The sequence below is a fragment of the Chelmon rostratus genome, chromosome 19 (genome assembly GCF_017976325.1).
Source record: "Chelmon rostratus isolate fCheRos1 chromosome 19, fCheRos1.pri, whole genome shotgun sequence".
Lineage (NCBI taxonomy): Eukaryota > Metazoa > Chordata > Actinopteri > Chaetodontiformes > Chaetodontidae > Chelmon > Chelmon rostratus.
In genome coordinates, this window is record NC_055676.1 from 6821263 (window position 1) to 6842829 (window position 21567).

Genomic DNA, 21567 nt, shown 5'->3' on the forward strand with positions numbered 1-21567 from the left:
ATCTCAGTCCGATACTCAAATAGCTGGATTGGGTTTTGGTGACAATGGGCTATCTGGTGTCAGATACCTTTATTTTAATAAATAACAATTCACTACATTAAAATGTATTTTTTTTTTGTTACATTTTGTTTTGCAAAGTTGGGAAAGCAATGTTTTCAGTCAAGCCTGACGTTGCCATACACATAAAAGAATGATCCCAGTCTCTTCCACACAGATTCAACACTAGTATTGGACTGGTACTCTACTGGGCCGATACCCACAGGATCGCTGCATCTCTGCCTTGAACCTCAATATTTTTTCCAGTAGCAACTCACTTGTTTCTTTGCTCATTTTTCTCATCAAATATTTAATTAGAATTTCTGAAATTTTAGACACTTTGGTGTTATAGTTGTTGACAAATGCATTCATTAAGACTTATAATGTGTTCACATACAGCTACCTCATAGTGTGATATAACCCACTTATTAAATGCTTATATGCAGCTTAGAAATGTTAAATAGGAGGAAATGGCTATTCATTTTATTCAAGAAAAAACTGTTTTTATTACTCAAAGTGAGAGGTAGAAAGAAAGCATTGTTTTACTCTGCGGTTACTCTACCAAACGTCATGGTATGGGTGTCAGTGTTGAAACATTTCAAATGGTACCCAGCTCTAAATCTGACAGGTACTCAGGTTGAAGGATTTGAGCCGTTAACCGTGAACGTTTGCATAACTGAGACCGCGGAGGCTGCGGACCGTTGCTCAGCGAGGGTGGAGACCGGCAGTTTGATGTGAGAGGTTAAAGATGGTGGCAGGGCCCTGTGGTCGTGAGGCGCGGCACTTCTGATGAGACGTGATTTGAGTCAGACGGCGTATGCCACTTGCTCTTAACACTCGGCTGACTTGCTGTTTTCATGAGCAGTTGACTGGAACGAGGTCACAGCTCAGCCTCTTCCCTCCTCAGCCAGCCAGAGGCCAGTACAAGACCCCCGCCTATGCTAACCACACACACGGCTAAACGCATAGGCACACACACACACACAGTAGCTGTGGCTAGTTTGCATATACCATGAGGTGTATTCTTTCTAAAGATCTTACATGCACGTAGACTTTATCATAGAATATAAGAGAAGAAATAAATAATAGAAAAATGTGGTTGATGTGAATGTTGAAAATTTGCTGTGCTAACACCAGAGTTGTACCTTTTTTTTTCCGTTTTACTTCCTTTCGTGCTTCTTGCTGTCTTTCCTCAACACAAAGAGACCTTGTTCGCCATAAACTACCATCATCAGTGTCTGCTTTTAGCAGGAAACAACTTTGGATGCATGGAAACATGAAATCCAGGTGGAAATCTGATTCAACCGCTCTGGTTCTTATTAAGACCTGTGTAATTTTCAATGAAAATCAGTAAAAACCAAAAACCCGTGAGCCCCAGCGATCCTCTACATCAAAGACGTAGCTGACAACGTGATGAAAGCAGAGAACGGGATGAACAAAACTCCCATTCTTACTGGAATCTTACATGCTCCAAAAGCCAAACCACATGTAAAGAGAGAGACAGTCCTTTATCATCAGCCAATTCTTACATCTCAAACAACGCTTCTTCCCCTTGAGCTCTGTCCCGAACATCCAGATGCACAGACATACTGTGGTTTTTTTTTTTTTCCATTGAGAAACTTTTTCATTTGTCACATCTGTTCTGTGCGTCCCGGTTATCGACGGTGTGTATTGTTGAAGATCAGCAAAGCGTTGTTCTGAGGAGGGCCACACACACCGTCAACAAACACATTTTGACTCACACAAGAATTCGCCTGCAACGCAAAACACGTACCTTATCTTTCGTCAGGAGGTTTTGGAGCTGCCTGAGGGGAAAGATAGCAAGAAATCTCCCCGGGTATCTGGTCAGGGAGCTGATGCCAGGCCACAGCCATGCCCATTAGGATCAGACCCATCAGTGGTTATGTCTGCGGCCTGGAACTCACCAACAATACAGACCATCTCTCGATCACACGCACCACAACTGTCCAAACAGCTGGAATGGATTATACGTGGGGTTGGAACACATTTTACACTTGCAATGACAATGGTGAGAGTTGTCTGGCTGTTGTTCTTTTGCGGGGGAAAAAGGGGTCCTTTATTATCGGACCGCCACCGCCTCCCATTTTCCATTTTGCGGCTCGGTCTGTGCCCCTCTGGCTTCCGTGCTCTCCTGCTGAAAACCTTCCTGAGAATCCTAAACCAACAACAGGCCTCCAGTGTCTCTCAGTCCGCCTTAAAAATACATACAAAGCAAAGAGTGTTTCTGGAGTCGAACACAGGAGGAACACTAATGTGAAAAAGGTGTGAATGCTTTACAAGAAATGGAACACGGGCTTAATAAGTTATAAATGAGCGGCGGCGGTGATGTCATGCGCCGATTTTGGGTACGTCGTGTTTAGGCGAGGGTCGCTAGGAGACTGAAGCACAACACACTCGGGAGAAGGAAAGAGGGAGAGGGCGCATAGTGGACCTCAGCTCCTTCCTGTGTGGGAGTAATAAAGGTCCATTCCGCTGCTCTAGTCTTTGATGGACGTCGCTGTAGTCACTCTGCATGACATCATGGCTGCATGGCTCTAATGGCTGCACAAAGGGGCTGTGTGTAGTGCCCCCGGAGAACAGTTAAGGCTCTCTAACGTCAATCAACCCCTAAATGGATGGGGAAAAGAATTTTTTTAGCCAAAGCTGTCTCCAGGTAGCAATTAGACGCAGTTCTAGAAACCACTTTTTTTCCCCTCAGCTCTGGTAGTTCAAGGAAGTGTAACTAATGTGTAGAATTAATTTAGTTGTGCTTCACTAGAAGTTTAGTACACAGCTCTTCAGTTCTTAGCTTTTTTTTCTGAGAAATCCTTGCATTACTTACGCACAGGCGTTTATTTCAAAGTTTCCCTCTTACGTAAGTAAACTTTATCATATTTTAGCAAGTTTCCCATTTGCCATGTTAATTTGCTGCTGCTGCTGTAAACGCAGATTTCCTACATCTGTTTCCAATTAGTCGTTCCAGCAGTTCAGGGAGCAAATTCCCCTGCCTTCCCTGGGAAGCTTTTATTGTGAAACATACGCAGGAAGTGTAGCTTTGTTGGGAGAAGCTGAAAGCCATGAAAGCACAGACGGTAGAATCAGTGGATAAGAACATCACAATGTTTCCTCTAAAAAGAGAGCAACAGAGTGGTTCCACTGTGTCGATGGAAATGCAAATTGTAAAGAATCTACCATGTAGCTGTCACACTGCAGGCACTGGTAATTTCATATTTTTCCCTTAGGGCTGCGACTGTTTTGTTCTTACAGACCATCGGCCGTCATTTGAGAACTGACATGATGTGATTGTGCATGTGTGGCGGCCACACAGGAGACGAGCCATTTAGGAGGTGGCAGCCATAAGGGATAGAAACAGTAACATTAGGTTTACGTTTCAGAGAGCAGCCTCCTAATGCAGGCTCTAGACGTTGCGGTCAAACAGCTCAGGGGCAGATATTTATTTTAAAGCTTCAGATATTCCCTATAGGGCTTTAATTGCGTCTGGTGGTATGATCTTACTGCAACTCAACGCTGCGGCATGTCTGTCAAGTCTAATGGCACTCACTGTATGACTAATTCTACTTTTGTCACTGCTGTCACACCTTTAAAACCTGCAGTGGGGCACAGAAAGTATTTAAAGAGAGTTGTCTGTCAACACAATGTCTCATCCAATAAATACAAAATAAAAGTCTGTGAAGACAGTATCAAAGAGGCAAACACGGGCCATACAGTGGTTTGAAGTCTTGTTTTAAGCTGTTGAGGTGCCACATTGTTGAGGTTTGCCACATTATCTTTATATGCTGTGATTGACTGCGTTTGTGTTACACTGAAAGGTTAAGGATAAATACTGTATTTGTGTCTCAGTTAAGACCATATCAGAAAGCTTCTAAAGGAGAAAGCAAGTCACTTGTTGATACTTATTGACTGTAAAATGTCCACACACAAATAAAAATGCATAAAATAATAACGAACAAAAGCTGTTTCATCTTACAACACTGTCACCAATTGTAATGACTGCCGCATGGAAAAAAAAAAACACTGCTGAACAACAATAGATTCTGTGGAAACAACAGCCCAAACTTTACCATACAAGGAACACAAAGACGGATTAGTCAGATCAAGTAAACAGTAAAAGTTGGCCATCAAATTGTATTGTGCCTGAAGTAGATTTAATCAGCTCCTACATCTTGTTTGAAGAGTTAATCAATCACACACTGGATAACACTGACGGGAGCATTAATCAATAAACTAGCGGGTTGCTTGTTGGTGGCCGGTGAAAATAGCAGCGAATGAGAGCCTGCGTCGCATGCTAATGAGCGAGTGAAAACGCCAGTCTGTTATAAGCTGGATGATTTGCAGGCAGATTTAGCAGTCCATTATGTGCTGCGTGGTGGACAGTGGTAATACAGCTGAAGGAGTTGCAGGAAGTGATCAATCTAAATACCGCTAAATTCAATAGTGCTTCGACACCGACACACTGGTTGAATTACTGCTGGACTGTGGGCTGTTTGACAAAAGAAGCACAACTCAGATCATTTTCACGTTGCATACTTGAGGACACTTCCATGATGAATGAGTTGATTGTTTTGGACATAGCAGGAAATGAATCACTTGGTTCTTGTTTTGACTCTGGAAGTACTTTTTGATCCATCACTCAGGGGATGTGTTCTATAAGCAACAATGTTTTTAGCAATTTGTTGGAGGGCATGCCAGTGGACAGCAGAGCCACTGGAATCCTCACAGGCTGATTTACAATTGGAAATAGTAATCGCATAAAGAAAGGGGTGGTCCGTCAATTAGAGACTAAGAGGCAACTAATGGACAATGGAAACCTTTGTCAGTTAATCACTGAATGTCAGGCGATGACCGACATGAGCATGACGACACCCATGAACAGGGTTAAAATGCAATTTTGAAGCAATGTGTGAAACACTGCCGTATGAAGCTGGTTTTCAGTGAAGTAAAACCCGTAAGTTTTAAGACTCACTTGAAGTTCACACCAAGGCAAGTGAATGCAAATGCACAGTCAAGACGAGCTATACGTAAGGAAACGAGTTGGGGTGTGTTTGTATCCTGTCCATGCAGCCGATTGACAGAGAGTGCAGTCATTCACAGGCAACATCTGATAAGCAATTCATGAAGTTTTTCTCGCAGTCCTTGTTTTTGATCGGATGGAGGGCGTGCGTTTTTTTAAGATAACCACACATTGCTTTGGTAGAGGCTGTCTGTAAATCTGTAAGTTCACACCAATCAGCAAATACTGCAGTTTCTTTTACTTATTGGAGAGGCACTGTTTATCGTAAAGTGCTTAAACAAAAGTTTCTAAATAGTTTTTTAACCGAGCACTTTGTTATGACATGACCACGAAAAATGCGACATATTCCACTCAGAGCCACAAACTCATCAAAAAAGTCATGCGCTCTGCTTGACTCGTTGTGGCTAATACCTTGATTAGAATGGAGGACCACGTGTTAAACTGTAGTAGTCATGAATCATGTTTGTTGCCAAAATGAGCATAGCACATCGTTATTAGAACCAGACTTGTGTGGTGATGATCATCAGACCATATTATTGTGTAATGAGACAGTGTACATGTGTACGTGCACTGTATGTTTTCAGCGTGTTTCTGTTTCCTGTGCTTTCACATCTGCTCAGTTCATTTGGTTCGGCCCAAGGAAAAAAAAAAAAAGAAAAAAAGATTGATTGCTGGCTTTTAGTTCTGGTCCAGTTCGTGTTCCCACTGGCTTTTTACAAACTAACCAAGAGCTGTAAATATGAATTAATTCAGACTGACAGGTAACTCATTGATTGGACAGCTTATGACTGCCATCCTGCATCATCACCACAGGTGCGAGAGTATTCTGAAAAGCGTGGTTTATTTCTGGGAAGTGCAAGGCTGCTGCAATTCAAACACTTTGCAGGCCGGTGTGAGAGGAGCGTGACTCCGGGGTTGTAAGAGCTGCCGTGTCAGTGTCAAGCAGCGCCGTGCCCACAGGAGCAGCACTGTCTCCTGTAAAAACAGTCCGTATGCTCGTCCACCCGCACACAAAGCCCAAAGAACACATTTCGACACATGCGTGCAGATAAGACGCACACTCCTGCGTGCACACATGCAATCCAGAAACAGATACACGCAGGCACACACACACACCTGACGCAGAAATTAAAAATACATGCGTGCCCTTTGTGCACACGCTCCCACTGTTGCCAAAAACACACACATGCACACACATGCACAGATACTGCCGTGGCGAGGTGAGGCAACAGCTGAAAGCCACTCTGCGTATTCCCGCTTTGCTGCTGGAAGGCTCACTGCCTTTCATGCCACCGATAGTCTTAATATCCTTTTTCACTTCAACAAAAGTTTCTGTCAAAACACACACACGCACGTACACAGGCGCGCCAGCAGTGCTTACGATGATTCATTTTATCTGTTGTGGCACAGCATGGGGTGAGTGTTGGAAACCTCCGAGCTGTCTAGAATAATGTCTGCTTCTGCTAAATTCTACCCACTGGGACAGAGAAGAGAAAGTGTTTTATTAGAGCTGAGTGACAATAATCATGGTGATATTTTACAACACAGCGTACTTTGGAAGGACTTGCTGTGTACAGTATGTTGTCACTAAAGACTTTATTAACGGCTAACAAATAATTCAAGAAGCCATTAAAATGCATAATTTTGGGTTGCCAGGTTGTGAGCCCTTATGTAAGTGAGGGATCCCTGTCATTCCCATTATATCCCCTGCCAACAATCTTGAATTCACCCAGAAGGCTGCAGAGCATAAAGACCAAGCACAGCTTATAAATGGCCTACAGTAATAGCAGTTTAAAGACAGTGTTGATGCTTAATTCAGACTTAATGGATTGTTGTAATGTAAAGAGCCATCATAAATTTAAAAAGATTTGTTTTTTTTTTCCCCCCACTTTAAGTAAGCCATCAAGCCTGCAGTTATAAATGCAAGCTCACAACCTGTCAACCCAAACGCTTTTAAATTAAAGCTGCTACGGCTGCTCATTATTGATCTGTTACATTGTTAGAGGAGCAATAATCATCCGAGTCGTTAGTGATGACTTATCTGTGAAAAATGCTTCATTATGCTGGAAGAATCACGATTTATTGTTCCTCTTGACCTTGACTGATTCTTTGTTGTAAACATAATTTTTTTTTGGTGGGTTGTGAATTACCTGACCACAAGCTGCTGGGAGCAGGGAGCACAGTCGATACAGTGACATGTCGTGACTATAAAACTCTGACGTAGAGGACAACAATGAAGACGAGTGTAACACTTCATATTTATATTTGGGCTAAAAGTATTTTGGGTGGATCTGAGGTGATGAAATGTGGATTGTTAAAAGTTTTTTTAACTTTTAAGCAGTGCTTTGGAGCTGTTTTAGTGCGAGTGGGTCTCTGTTTTGTTGATGCCGTGCATGCACTCAAGGTCTCACATGCAGACGCGTGGTCGCAGGTGTCGCGATACACAGTCATGCCAACGGTTTCGCGCTATCCCACTGATCTGCAGCTGGCGGTAGCATGCCAAGATGTGCAGGAATGGCTGGCAAAGACAGGGAAGAAGACAGCAAGCTAGTAAGCTTGGATGTAAACAATGCTGGATTTAAAATACCTATAACGCAGAAGGAAGTGCGCATTTGTTGAAGCTTTGAGTCACACGTGTTATAGTGAATGAAATCAGCCTTTTCTTCCTGTTCCCTTGTCCTGTGCGTGACCTCAAATTTCCAGTGACATGACAGACTTACAGACGACCCCGAAGTTCAACTGCAAATAACCCAGCTGCAGTCTGCGCACTGTGTTCGTGCCCACAGACTTGCGCTTGTTTGTGGACCACGTGTGTTCAAACAGGTGCCATTCAAACGCGTAGCAGTGGCGTAATTGATCCCAAAGGGTGTCTTACTGTGAATACACCCTGAGGGCCACAGAAGAGTGGACCCATTAACAGCAACACCCCAACCCCCCACCCCCCGCGTGAAACCCGAACCCTCATCACTGGCCGATACGTGTCCAGATAAGACTCACACACACACACACACACAGAGGCATGAGAAGAAAGTTCTTGCTCATTCCTGCCATACTTTGCGGTAGCGCTGAGATAAGATTGCTTTTAGAAGGAAGTGATTGTCACGAGGTGTCAGAGGTGAAAGGTGACACCTCCAGTGTTATCATTAGGTTGCATCATGACCTGATCCCTGTCCTCACCTCTCAGGAGGCAGCCGATTAGGTGTTGTCTCCTGTCAACACGAGATTTGTATCCTGTCCGCTCGCACCCCCCTCCAGCCTTCGGACATTCCTTTCCTCGAAGCAAAAGTGAATTAAAGTCACAGAAATGAATTGCGGGGAGTGATACAGTTTCGGGGAACGAGATGTCTAAGAGTGGATTGTAGAGTACAGCGTTCTATTCCTGGCCGTGTTGCGCCGCTGCACGCTGGAAAACCACATGGAGGAATCCTGTAAGGGCGTTTTGAAAGAATACTGTGAAGATAACTTTCTTTGTGTTCGGAAAGGTGCCCTTGAACTTGGAAGCAACTGAAGTTCCACATGAGGGCTGTGCATTGAGGAGCGGTGTGCTAGGATTTGATGTCTCCTTTTGAAGTGCCTTTATGAGCAAAGTCTGCGCTCTGTCTCGCTGAATCGAGCTAAGCCCATCTTAAGCAGAGGCCCCCACTGTCTCCGCTCTTTCCCTTTTCTCCTCCGTTCACTCGAGAGACCGCTCCTTTCTTTTTATCTCACCACCATGCGTGTTGTCATAGCATACTAATAGTTTACAGGACCAGGCTGATCCGTTCTGTTAAAGTGAATTAGGATCGAGTAAGACATTGAAACAAGCCGACGCACAAAAATAATTTTTTATTGATATTTCGTCCTGTTTTTCTTGTGTATTGTTACAAAAGGACTGCTGATTGTTGCCTTTCAACTTTCATTTATGTTCTATTTATTATGAGATTGGCTTATTGATGTGTTTTACTAAATTACCCTTTCTTAGCGGTTATTGTAGCTGGGGGTATTGTGTAAAGCAGAGATGAAAAGACAGATCAATTAGTTGGACAGACAATTAAAATGCAGCAATGTTTTACAATTGATGAACATTTAAGTCAAACATTTGCTGGTTCTCAGCAAAGCTTCTCAGAAGTGAACATTGTCTGCTTTCCTCAGGTTTGATGTTGTTGTTCATTGAGTACGTTTTAAACAGTATCTCAGACAAAGCAACTGGTTAGCGCGGTTTGTTTGGCCCGGTGTAAAAGCTGTCAGTCAAACCCTGGTGCAGACCGAGCAACTGGACCGAGACCGCTTTACAAGGTGGGTTTCGGTCCGCTTCCAAGTGGACTCTGGCGCAGTTTGTTTGTGGTGTGAAAGAGATGGGCCAGCTGCAGGACTACGTCATTGTTGCATGATTTCAAAAGTTAATGAATCCATCTGCAGATCGTTACATTTGTTCACTTTAAATTTGTAATTGACTTGTATAAGCAATGCATATTTATGCAAATCATTTGGTAACCATGGCGACACATGTACACGTCAGCGTGGGTATTTTCCCTGATTAATAGGTCAAGTAATTAAGACTGTTGCTTGTATCCTACTCTAAATAGGCCCCGTCATTACTGTACAAGACGCCTCCTTTTCCTCCTGTCTCTACCTGTTAGTCAATATTCAGAACATGAAGCTGATTTGCAGTCCAATGACAGGCCTACTAATGATTCTGATAACAATTTATTTCTTCATGAGCTCTTAGTGACATTAAACAGCATAAATATACGTCACGGGAATTTGATTTCCCCTCGTGGGTCCTGATGATGCACTGATGATGATGAACTGGCCAATCAACAAGTTACCCGTCAGTCTGTATAACTTCCTCTGCTTTCATTTGTAAAAGTCAGTGTGAATAGAAACTAGACCAGAACTAAAACACAATCCGTTGTTCCTGACCCAATTAACCTAACTACATATACTTTGTTTTACAGCAGTAAACAGTTGGTTACTAACCTGCTAGCTTGCAGCTATCATGTCTGCCACAGTAAAAAGCTATTTGTGGTTGACTGTACTGTGTGTTTTTATGCAACCAAACCAAAACACAGCTTCTTTCTTTTTAATTAAGTGCTTTCCACAGTTTTCTACCCTCAGCTCTTCCGGACTAACACCCCTTTGAGGAAATATCATTTCATCACCTTTTACACGTTTTAATGTTGCAGCACTGTGCTGAAGCCAGCGGGTGGCACAGCACATATAATCACATGTATCAATGTTGTGCAGAATCTGACACCCACAAGAAGACAGAGACCCCCTCTGTACTGGATGTACCAATCAAATGTTCTCCACAACATGTTATGTAACACCTGCAGCTCATGAAACAGTGTTTTTCAGCTGGAGCATTTCAGGCGCTTGTGTCGTACATTGTACTGCAGGGAATCTTACGTCCTACATTTGCAGTCCTTGATGTTAAATGCTCCTCATTTGTGTCTCTCCCTCAGTATATAAAAGTTTGAAGCCCAAACAAAAAAAAGAATGTCAAGGGGTTTCCCAAGACGATTTGGCCGTAGACACAGCTGGCATACCTCCCTGTGAAGGCTCACATGTATGTGTTGTAGGGGAGGGCACATGTATTCTATTTCCAGAGCCAGTTCTGAGCCGCTTTAATCCCCCCGCCTTGCCTCCATTGCCATGGGCAGAAGAGAAAGAAAGGCCCCCTAGTCTGCCCACCCCAACGTGGGGAGCAATGTTGCTGAGATTGAGTTGCAGGTTTACTGAAAATAGATTGTGAGTAGAAGAGTCTCTTCTGTCAGGCAGACAGAGGGTTTGATAGAGACGATATCAGCAAAGGAGACGGCTCTGTTAGTGCCGCGCTGCAGGGGAAAAGACTAGACTCAGACGTTTAACTGAGGTAAGACCTCATGTTGTGTGCGTGTTTGCATGTGGGTGAATATGCAGAGATGTGGGTGTGTACACATGCCGCCGAAGCTGCTTCCAAGCAAATGATACAGCTGTGTTGGTGCCTTTGTGTCTCGGAGACGCTCTCAAAAATCGTCTTATCCCCTCCGAGAAAGGCTTTTCCTCCACCAGGCAGCATTTTGCCACATAAAGTTATCCAATAATAGCTGTTCTTGTGCTCTTACGTGTCTACTGTTGGTTTAAAAAGTACAAATATTTGCTTTGATAGTTTAAATGACACATTTCAGTATAAACTATGACTTGTTTGATAATCTACAGAAGATTTCCTTTTTTTTTCTCTTGATGTTAGTAATAAATTGATGTATACAATACCACATGGAAAGCCCTGCAGGATAATAGCCTAAAAATAATCATCATATTTGAAACTTAAGCTTTGTGCGTGTGTTGGATTCGGTGCGCATTTGTGTAAACAGGGTGTGAAGAGCAGTCCGAGGATGGGTGTCAGGGTGTGAATTGAACATTTTCATGTGGCTGAGGGCTTCAACCTTTTCAACCCGCTGAACCCACCAGTGGAACCATCCTCCAAATGCAGCCCAACATTCAAGCCCGCAGAAAGTTTTATATTGGGAATTCTAGTCAGGTTCCCAAGTCAAGTTCCCGTGACACCACATATGTCATGCTGAATTATGTGGCAATGTGTAGAAAATGATGCAGAAGACATCTTAGAATTTTCTATTTGATGTGATGGTAAAGCACTGCAGTTTGGAATATTTTGCTCAATGTAAGCACACTGTAGCCCCGAGCAAAAATGTATATGTGGCATGGCTGCCATTTAGGGGGAATAAAGTATTAGAGTGTAAGGTGAAATTAGATGCCAGAAGTCACAGTGTGCACTTGCGTACGTGTGCATGACTGTACTTTAAGTCATGTGCATGCTCATGAGGTATATCTGTGTCTATGTGTTGCATGATTCTGTTTTGGTGAACCTGTGCGTGCATGCACATTGTGTCCGTACATGCAGCATATGCTTCATCCCAGTAATAGGCGTTAAAGCTACCTGTACGTGTTTGAGTGATGATGCTGTCGATGAGTGATGCATTGGTTTGTCTGTCTTGACCACCTAAGTTAAAAGTTGAGGGAAGAGAAATGAGGAAGAGCGAAAGGAGGAGACGCGCTGTGCATTGACAAAAGAGATACAAGTCTAGTCTTGAGCACATTGCATCTTGAAAGAAGCAGAGCTGCAAGATAATGGCTAACACAGTAGCCTTGTTTGAGACGCTCAAGAGAAGTGCGACGCACGAAGGGCTTCTCCACGCAGTTTACAAGTCAGCCTGCAAAAACAGCGGTTAATGTCCTCTATGGCTCTGGAGGAGTCATATCAAGGCAGGCATGGTCTGACCAAAGATGCTATTGGGTTGCATTGTGGGAGATGGAGGATCCAGGGTTGTTAGGAGCTTGACCCATGCAAGGGACTGAAGGTCAGGATTTCTCTGCCTTTTCCTCACATTCTCTCACATGTACGTAGTTCTCCCTTTTAGGGATGGAGTGAAATATCATTTATGCTATTGGGTATTTCACAATATTTTTTTTTGGAGCCATGTGCCAACATCCATATGTGCTCTGTGGCTGTTGATATGTGTTTGAGGAAGGCACTGTTTGTTGTGGCATGTACGTCTCCATGTTCCTCCATTGTGTGGCTAATGTAATCACTCAGGTCAGTGTAAACACAGCTGAGGGGCGTCAAACTCTCTTCGACCGTCGTGCATGCCTCATCATTCGGGAAACAAAATGGTTCTCCTGCCTTGCCGGATCCCTGCAGACAGAAACAAGCTTTCTGTGCTACATTGTGAGCCAAATTTAGAGCCAGAGCCAGAGTCTGGCTATATGATCCCCTCACCCCTCAGTTTGTCCGTGTGATAGTCGGGGGTCCACCTGTCGGAATATCTTCCAGTTCTTTCTCCCATTTTTTCCCCCCACTCTAATATCATTTTAGCAACAGCCTAGACAAGCAGGCTGCTGCTTTTGCTTTTTGCTCATGGTTAGCTAGCCTCTGTTCCATCGAGTACATTTAGTGTTAGGATAATTTACATCCTGCCCCCTAATGTCTATCTCGTCTGGAAGCAGCATGGTGCTGCTTAGAATAATTAGTCTCCCCTTGCTCACCACTTTTAGCAAGAGGCGAAGAGAGGTCACTTTGAGATGAACTTTTTCAAAGCTCTTTTTCAGCTAAGGGGGGGGGGCAAGGCACTAATTGAAGTAAGACTTGAGGCTGCAGTTGCACTGCTGCTAAAACAAATGCCATCTCTTTATTCCGCTGTACTGTTAAATTTTGCAGTGGAGTTATGCTAGTGCTGAACATTTGGGAGCCAGCGGGGCTTGTTGAGAGCATGAATAAAAGAGCTCCTGGGGTGGAGTGGTGCAGGATCCTGCTGTGCCAGATTTAGATCTGAAACAGGGAGGGAGGAGAGAGAAAGAGGGAGCAACGGGAGAGGGCAGAAAGAGCTAGTGCTAGGACTGCTGACCATCTGTGTTGAATATCAGAAGTCAAAACATCCTTTTCTCTTTCTGCTTTTAGAAGATTGTTCAAGACAATCTGCATGACATAACTGCACTCTGTCTGCATGTGTAACCACACCTTCCCTCTCCTTAGCAGACCTGGCCCTCACTCAGTATTTCATGTCATCCGCTCACTACGCCGCACCAGCGAAGCTATGACGGGCTCGCGCTATGGGGAGTATGATGTCGCCTGTTTTGAGTTCACGGGGGCGGCTTTGTGACCTGTCGGCGTGTGTGTTTGTGTGTGTTGATGTTCCAGCTGAACTCTCCGATGAACTCGGTCAGCAGCACGGAGGACATCAAGCCCCCGCTGGGCCTCAACGGCGTGATGAAGGTGCCCGCCCAGCCCTCAGGCACGGCCCTGTCGCTCACCAAGCACATCTGCGCCATCTGTGGTGACCGCTCCTCAGGTGAGTGACATCAGATTGTGATGAACACCAGGACGAGAGTGTGTACTGTCTGCAGGGGAAGCATTGCACAATAATTAATACTGAAGTCAGAATCACTGAAGTACAATCTTGATTCCAGAAAGTTGAGACGCCATATATTTAACGCTTTACTTCATCAACTTCATTATAAATATCTGCTTATTCTGAATTGATGCCAGTAACATGTTTTAAACAAGTTGGGACAGGAGCAACAAAAGACTGGGAAAGTTGTGGAACGCTCCCAAACTTTTTGGGGGTTGTATTTCAAAGAACAGAACATTGTTTGAAACAGGAGCTAATGGGAAAATAATCAACGGGTACAGGACCTTCAAGAAGTTTTCAAACTGCTTGCCTTTTTTCACTGTTTGTGGTGTCGCTGCTTCATATAAAAATAGGTCATTTTTTCCAGATGAGTCACAAAAAATCCTGTTTATGATTTTTTGTGATTCATCCGTACAAAATGACCCATGATGTCAAAGTTGATTTAAAATTCTTAGAAATACATCAAATTATAAATATGAAATGACTCAACTTAAATTGATTGGAGAAGTCAAAGCCTAACCAAGAGGTTTTATGTATAATTTAGGCGAGAATTGTGGGGAACGGTATAAAAATAATTTCTCAACAGCTGGAATTACACAAGACTCCATTATTACCAAATGAAAAGAAAGTGGGACTCCCCAGCATCTCACCAAAGCGGTTCTGACCACACTGAGAAACCTCCAAAGAAGATCCAAAGATGAACTTTGGTCAGAGAACGGCCCCACAGGCCGCTCTGGCAGAACTACATACTGCAGCTTCTTGCAGTGGGGGATCTTATCCTGGAAGGACAACAGTCAGCAGAATTCTTCACTAAACTGGGCTAAATGGCAATGAGGCCAGAGAGAAGCCACTCCTGAGAAAATGCATACGAGGGCAGCACCGTAAAGGCACTTGAAAGAAACTGAAATCATGAGGCAAAAGATTGTATGGTCTGATGAAACCAAACCTCAACTCAGCTCTGTGTCTGAGGGAAACCAGCCCATCACTCGTCTCATAGCATCCCTACCGTGAAGCTCGGTGACGGCACCATCGTCATGGTGTGGGCGAGCGGTTTTTGTTTTTTGCAGCGGGGACTGCTTGTAGAAAATGTAAGCGGAGGGAAATACAAGCAGATTTTGAGAGGAACCTGTTTCACAACACAGTTTGACAGTGAGTTTTGTTATAGAACAAAAGTGCAAGTATGAATACTGCCACATCTCCACTGGAGCACCATCAGATGGGGCTGCGAAGATACATGCAGTGCTGTATGCAAGGGTTGTTCTCAATACATGCTAACGGGGTCACTTGTTAATATTTTTTGAGGACTGAGAACTAGATAGTTACATTTGAAACCTTCTGAGACCTTGTTGAAGTGCAAAGGATCCCTCTGAGTGATGCAAACAGTTAAAAAGCTGCAAGATATGACTTGATGCAATGTCTCTCTCGAATGTGCAAAACAAGCCACCACATCTGACACTGCTGACACTGCTGTCATGTTTTCGTGGCTGTATATGGCTGCACATTAGTATTTATCTTGTCAGCTCGGCTGTCATGTTGTTGTCTTCTTTATCAGTCTTCTTTTTGGCGATCCGAAATGTTGCCTCATTCTGGACCAGAGACACCCGGTCCTCATTGTCAGTTTCAAGTGAGTCCGTTTTGGCCGCGTCTGTCCCAGATTTGTGGAAGCAAAGTTTATACAGAAAATGCTGTTATCAGTATTAATTGTTGGACAGTTTTTGGCCTTTCACCCAGTGCACGCTCTCTCTGAGTTCTCTTAATCATCAGCTATCACTTGGTCGAAAGCTTGCTTAACCACTTTTCCCACAAGTACATTTAGCCCATGGCTAACTGTTAGCCCGAGGCTAATGACATTAAACAGCAGCCCTCTTTGCAAAGATATGGAAGTCTTTGTTTTCACATAGTCAACAATTATCCCTGTGTTTGAATGTGTTTCTGGAGATGACCATGAAAAATGCTCAGCACTGAGATAAAGCTGTATATGTAATTCACCGGACAGGCTTAACATCATCCTGCGTCATCGCTGCTGTATGGCCCCGAGGGGGGAAATCACAACAGTGTTTAATAGCAAGTCATGCTTCATTTAACTGTGCTCGGAGGCTTTATTTATCTTCTCTGGTGGTCTGAGTAGCAAAGTGCTAACAAAGAAACGGTTTGAGCAACACTGGAGCAACAATGAATGGACCTTATCCATCATAAATAACAAAGAAGTGTTAGGATCAGGGATGAGAACAAAACTGGAGCGCAAATCCATGAGTCCATGGTTGTCTCGTGCAGCCCTCTTTCATTGGCTGTCTCCCTAATTTGGCACTCCGTCATAAAACCTTGAGAACCCCTGCTGTATGCGGCTTGCGTGGTTGGATATGACTCTCAGACTGAAAAGGTTTTCTGTCCTCTGGTATTAAAGGTGCAGTGCGCTCCATGATTATGTTGCTGCTGTGGTGGTCACTCTGTTTAGACCAGCTGCCATGCAGAGTAATGGACAGAAAAACAACTGACAGCAACTAATGCGTCTGTCTATCAAGCTGTCACCAAACTGACAACCTAATACAATGAGACAAAAGGGAAAGTATGACTTAGGGAAGATTTTATATGCATTAGACACCATCTCTGTCTCTCTCTCCTCAGGTAAACACTATGGGGTGTACAGCTGCGAGGGCTGCAAAGGTTTCTTCAAACGGACGGTGCGCAAAGACCTGACGTACACCTGTCGTGACAACAAGGACTGTGTCATTGACAAGCGCCAGAGGAACCGCTGCCAGTACTGCCGCTACCAGAAGTGTTTAGCCATGGGCATGAAGAGAGAAGGTACAGCACATACCGTTGAGGATAAAGTCCCGCTTACCCATTCCCTCAAGTCTGTGCTAATCCACACAAACACACTTAATTTAAATAAACACAATTTAGACACAGATAACAGCCCTGCTTTAGAAAATGAAGGAGCAGCGTAATGCACACGACGAATGTATTTGGTGTTTCTGTGAATGGTTTGGAAATGGCAGTGGTTTAGGAAGACTGTTTTATCAGCCCAGGAGAATCCACACAGGCTTCATTTGGCTGGATGCTTCAAACTAGTGTGATTTTAGTGTGTTCTCAAGCTGCTGTCGAATGTGACACTCTGAGAAGATGCCAGTGCACCCGCTGTGACAGCAGGTTCATTCACTTAATGCCGTCTGCACCAGACACAAAGGTTTGCAAGATAAATTAGAAGCACACACAGCACGTAACTTACGTATCTTTTGGTAATCATAGCAAAATATTTCTGATCACAAACCCACCACTTTGTCTTTTCAGAAAAATACATTTTTATTTAGTTTGATTTTATATGCACGGCTGCTGCAGGATTGCAAAGGACAAATGTACAGCCCCGAGATATGACTTCCAGGTTAGAGGATGTCCCTTTTCGCTTGCTTCCTACAAGTGAAGCAACTTGTTTCAACACACTGCCTCAATCCAATTTTCCAGCAGCACTTGGAGCTGCGACTCCGCTGTGCTACATCATGCTGTGCATTGCAGCCATAGGCTTCACTGTATTTAAAAATGTTCTGCTTCCAGCCCCATTTTTCGGAAAAATAATGCATCCGGCTGTTGTAGCGTTGCTGAATGTGGAAGCAGAGTGAGGGTTTGTGAGAACAGGCAGTCCTCAGGGGGGTTTGCCGACGTAAACTGGAGAAAATAAAAACACAACAGTGGAGCTGAACTGGATGAACTCGATGTCACCGTTCGTGCTCTTGTGCTCCTAATTATTTGATTAAACCTGGAAGTTGAGTGGGACAGCCTACCTAGTTATTGGGAGACGGCTTGTTTTCACAAGCACAAAGGTTATTGAGCATAAGACACAACAGCACAAAATGTAATGAAAGCACTCAGATTGGATAATGTCTTGTAATTGCATGGTATGATGAAAACGTGCACCACATTCCTCAAATTAGAGGCTACTGATGGAATGCATAATTCTCCTGCTCTTTTGAAATGGATACAGTGATTTAATCCGTCTCATGTTGAGTCATAGAACATGTACTATGCACAAGGCGTTCTGTATTTTTTAGGTTCTGTACCAGTGCACCTACTCTACAGCCATAAAACTAGTCAGATGACATGTCGTCCTGCTGTGGACAGGAAAGGCTTTGTTTCACCTTTAAAGAACATTTTCAAGATGCGACAGTCAAACATCCTGCACGTTTAACTCACTCCACCTCCAGCACTGAAGCCCTGTCATCTCTTGGTAGAGACTGGGGATTATAGAATTATCCACTGGAACATTTACAAGGTTAAGGTTGACCACCATTTATAACACACTGAATTCCCTCTCAGCTCTCAGTCCTTTCAGCTTCCACGGTGACATGACTTTTAAACTTCCTTTTGCAGCTTAGAGGCAGAGTCAGTTCTGTAAAAAGAGACACATGAACAACAAAACATTTTGTGTCGATGAAGGACTCTTTCATATGAATTCCTGCATAAGTTAGTCAGAGACAAGCAGTGGAGGGCAGCCAATGAATAAGCAGAGTCTTTAAAGTGAACTGACTGTGCTGGATCACCATTGTCATTGAAATCAATCAGCACTGGAACGCTCCTAACTGGTGAGTGAAAGCAATGTCCTCAGCTCAAACATTAATGCTACCGGGTTAAAAGCTTGTTGAAAGACAGCGAAAGCCACAAAAAATGTGAAGTTATAAGCCAGATAGGTGGCTGCTGAGCCATTAGCCTTCTAAAGAGTGCCTGTATAGGTCTAGTTTTGTGCTGACCTGAATGCAGCAGTTTGAATCAGCAAAGCGATTCATGATTCCCACCTCTACTCTTCACATTTCATGAAATATTTTCTAGAAGTAAACTCACATGTTCGAGGGGCTTCATGTCCATCAGAAATGATATGCAGTGCCTGTGTGGCACTGTGTGGCCATACGCTGAAGACAGATTTCATAGCCAATAAGGAATCAATCTGGCTGTCTGAGGGGGAGGAAAAAACAGGCAGCCAGGTGTGAATTTTAACACTCCGGGAGGGTGTTAAAAATATTAGTGCTCTCAGCGATGCTGTTAAGCACTCTTTCGCACGTTGAGCAAATCAATCACTGCCTCTCACCGTTATGGTTGCCACGGTTACAGAATACAGATATAGAGCGCATAGATTCTACTGAGCGATGTGCAGTAAAGCCGGCGGAGCGGAAGATGGACGGAGGTGGCAGGTGTGAACCAGGTGTGTAGGTGCATGTGCGCAGGATGTTGTTCCACTGTTCCAACAAGAAGAAGACATGTTTTTTTTTTTTTCTTTTTCTCAGATAAAAGCGTTTTGGAGGCTATTCTATCTGAGGCCAATTTGTCTTGACCTTTTCTTGGCCTCCCCTCCCTCTTGCTTTTATTTATATCATTGTTGGGCTCTTTACTCCTTTCAAGGATATTATCATTTACTGCCTTTCGCCTCACTCACAGTGCTGCCTAAGCTTCCCCCTACACCCCGAGGGCTGTGGTTAGAGAACAAGGCAGCAGTAGCCCAAAAGGCTAAGCGAATCCGCAGAAAAACAGGATTAAATGAATTTATGCTCTCCCAGTAAGAAGAGGAGAGGAGGAGGGGGGGAATAAAGCTAACATGATTTCAGCCCTCCTCACCTCTCCCTGACTCCAACACAAGTATTCTACCCTTGGGCTGACCTCCACCGCCAGACAGCAGTTCCTCTAAAATGGGGCCCCTTTCCTTCTACTCCTCTAACAACGCCTGCCCCCCCCCCCCCCCCCCCCCCCAACAAGACCACGGCCTCTCTGATTCAGGACTTGGAATAGAAACCAGAGTAGGGGAAACATAAGAAGACAGATCATTCTGCAAACCCAGTGTGTGTGATGAATGTGTGTGTGTGTGCGCATGAGTGTGAGCATGCGTGGTTCTCCAGGTGTGTGTGTAAGCCTGCATGCTGACACTGAATCTCCAAAAGCTCTTCATCATTCAACACAGTGCGTCCAAAACTTCTTATTAAGCCGCGTGTGGAGGACTAACTTATAAAAAGCCGCAGCACTTTTTCTGTGGTGTCTTGAATTAAGCAAATTATAGCCTTTTGAAAAGACAAAGCACACACACATGCATCTTTTCCATCCTCACTTGAGGGTGGAGGTGCGGTTTCTCTTGCCTTGGCCACAGTGAGTCTCAGTGTCTGCTCAGCACACAAACCATTTCCTGTGTCTCCTCGCCAAACCAATCAAATGACAGAACCAACGCGGTTTTGCTTCAGCTAGTTTTTATTTATATATATATATACATGTTGTGAGGAAAAAAAATGTACAAGACAAAGTCTTCATTGATTTGTGTTCAGGGTTTTTTTTTATTTTTGCTGTTCTGGCGACCACGCATGGCATGAAGGAGTAGCGACAGGCGATACATTATTTATGTGTCCATAAATGATTTGTGTATAAAAGAAGCTGGCTGTTTGTCATTGAGCACTGCAGGAAAAACACATCTCTTTGATAAGGAAGCCGAGAGAAGTCCTTGAACATTTCCACGCTGCTGCGCTGCGCATAATGTAGGTCTAAGGTCCTAAATGAATTCCATCCGCACTGTCGAAGCAATTATTGATGATTGAACTCTCTTGGAAATGTTTACAGGCATAATACACACAGGGTCATGCACTACTCACTAGCTTACCCAGACATGCTGACTGAAGCGGGCACTCACACATGCACACACTCGACATGGGTAAGCGAACACACTCTAGCGTGCACACACATATTGCATGTACGAGTGTGTGTCAACGCAAACAAGGGCTGACCGTGTATTCAGTTTTGTGCTGATGTGTACCGTTCTATGGACTATTTGTTTTCTCAAAAGCAGCAAGAATTCAAGCACTTAATCAGAGGGAAGATTCAGTGTCGGAAGCTGTTCCATCTTCTTCCACGACTGCTTTGCAAAACAAAAAGACATCTGCCTCATCAAGTCATCTCATCTCAGATTCATCTGGCATAATTTATTTTTCTTCAGAGCAGAAAACAATAATTACCAGTGCAGTTCCCCTTGTTAGAGAATGCTTCCGTAAATGAGGCTTGTTCAGTATCTCGAACAAGACTTAGGTAAAGCAGCTTTTTACACCAGAAACACTTGATTGTTGAAAAAGTTTTCAAAATGGACAAAACAGAAAACAGCAGTAGTGACCGGAACCAGTTTTGTTACATGCAGCCGTTCAGGAGGAGCGCCAGCGAGCCAAGGACAGAAATGAGAACGAGGTGGAGTCCACCAGCTGCGCCAACGAGGACATGCCCGTGGAGAAGATCCTGGAGGCCGAGCAGGCGGTGGAGCCCAAAACCGAGACCTACATTGAGACCAACCTCGGCGTGCCATCCAACTCGGTGAGTTATGCATTCTTTGGCAAACACTCGCGTACTGTGTCATTCTGCAACAAGTCATCACTTTGTGTGCATCTTCACGCCCGTGGATACACACACATATACACACTTGTGCAACAGTGGGTGACATGTTTCGACATTTTAGGAGCAGGTGGGAGCATGTTTTCGCTCACAGTCTCTCATAACCTGACTGCAGATTGACAAAACTGAAAATATGTGACACAGCCTCTCTCTTCGACTGTGATAAATGGTCATCGTAAAGGCACAATAAAACACTCTGAAGTGTGCTGA

At 44.0% G+C, this 21567-nt stretch overlaps 1 protein-coding gene across 4 annotated transcripts in view; it reads left to right on the plus strand.

The window, feature by feature from the left end:
* Positions 1 to 21567, plus strand: part of rxraa (retinoid X receptor, alpha a) — a 102804-nt gene that overhangs the window by 66948 nt on the left and 14289 nt on the right. The window contains exons 4-6 of one of the 4 annotated variants that reach the window (XM_041960590.1): positions 13737 to 13896; positions 16582 to 16761; positions 21095 to 21279. In XM_041960590.1, the coding sequence (XP_041816524.1) occupies positions 13737 to 13896; positions 16582 to 16761; positions 21095 to 21279 (525 nt within the window). The remainder of the gene's footprint in view (positions 1 to 13736; positions 13897 to 16581; positions 16762 to 21094; positions 21280 to 21567) is intronic. The other 3 variants (XM_041960592.1, XM_041960591.1, XM_041960593.1) reach the window with 3 other exon arrangements.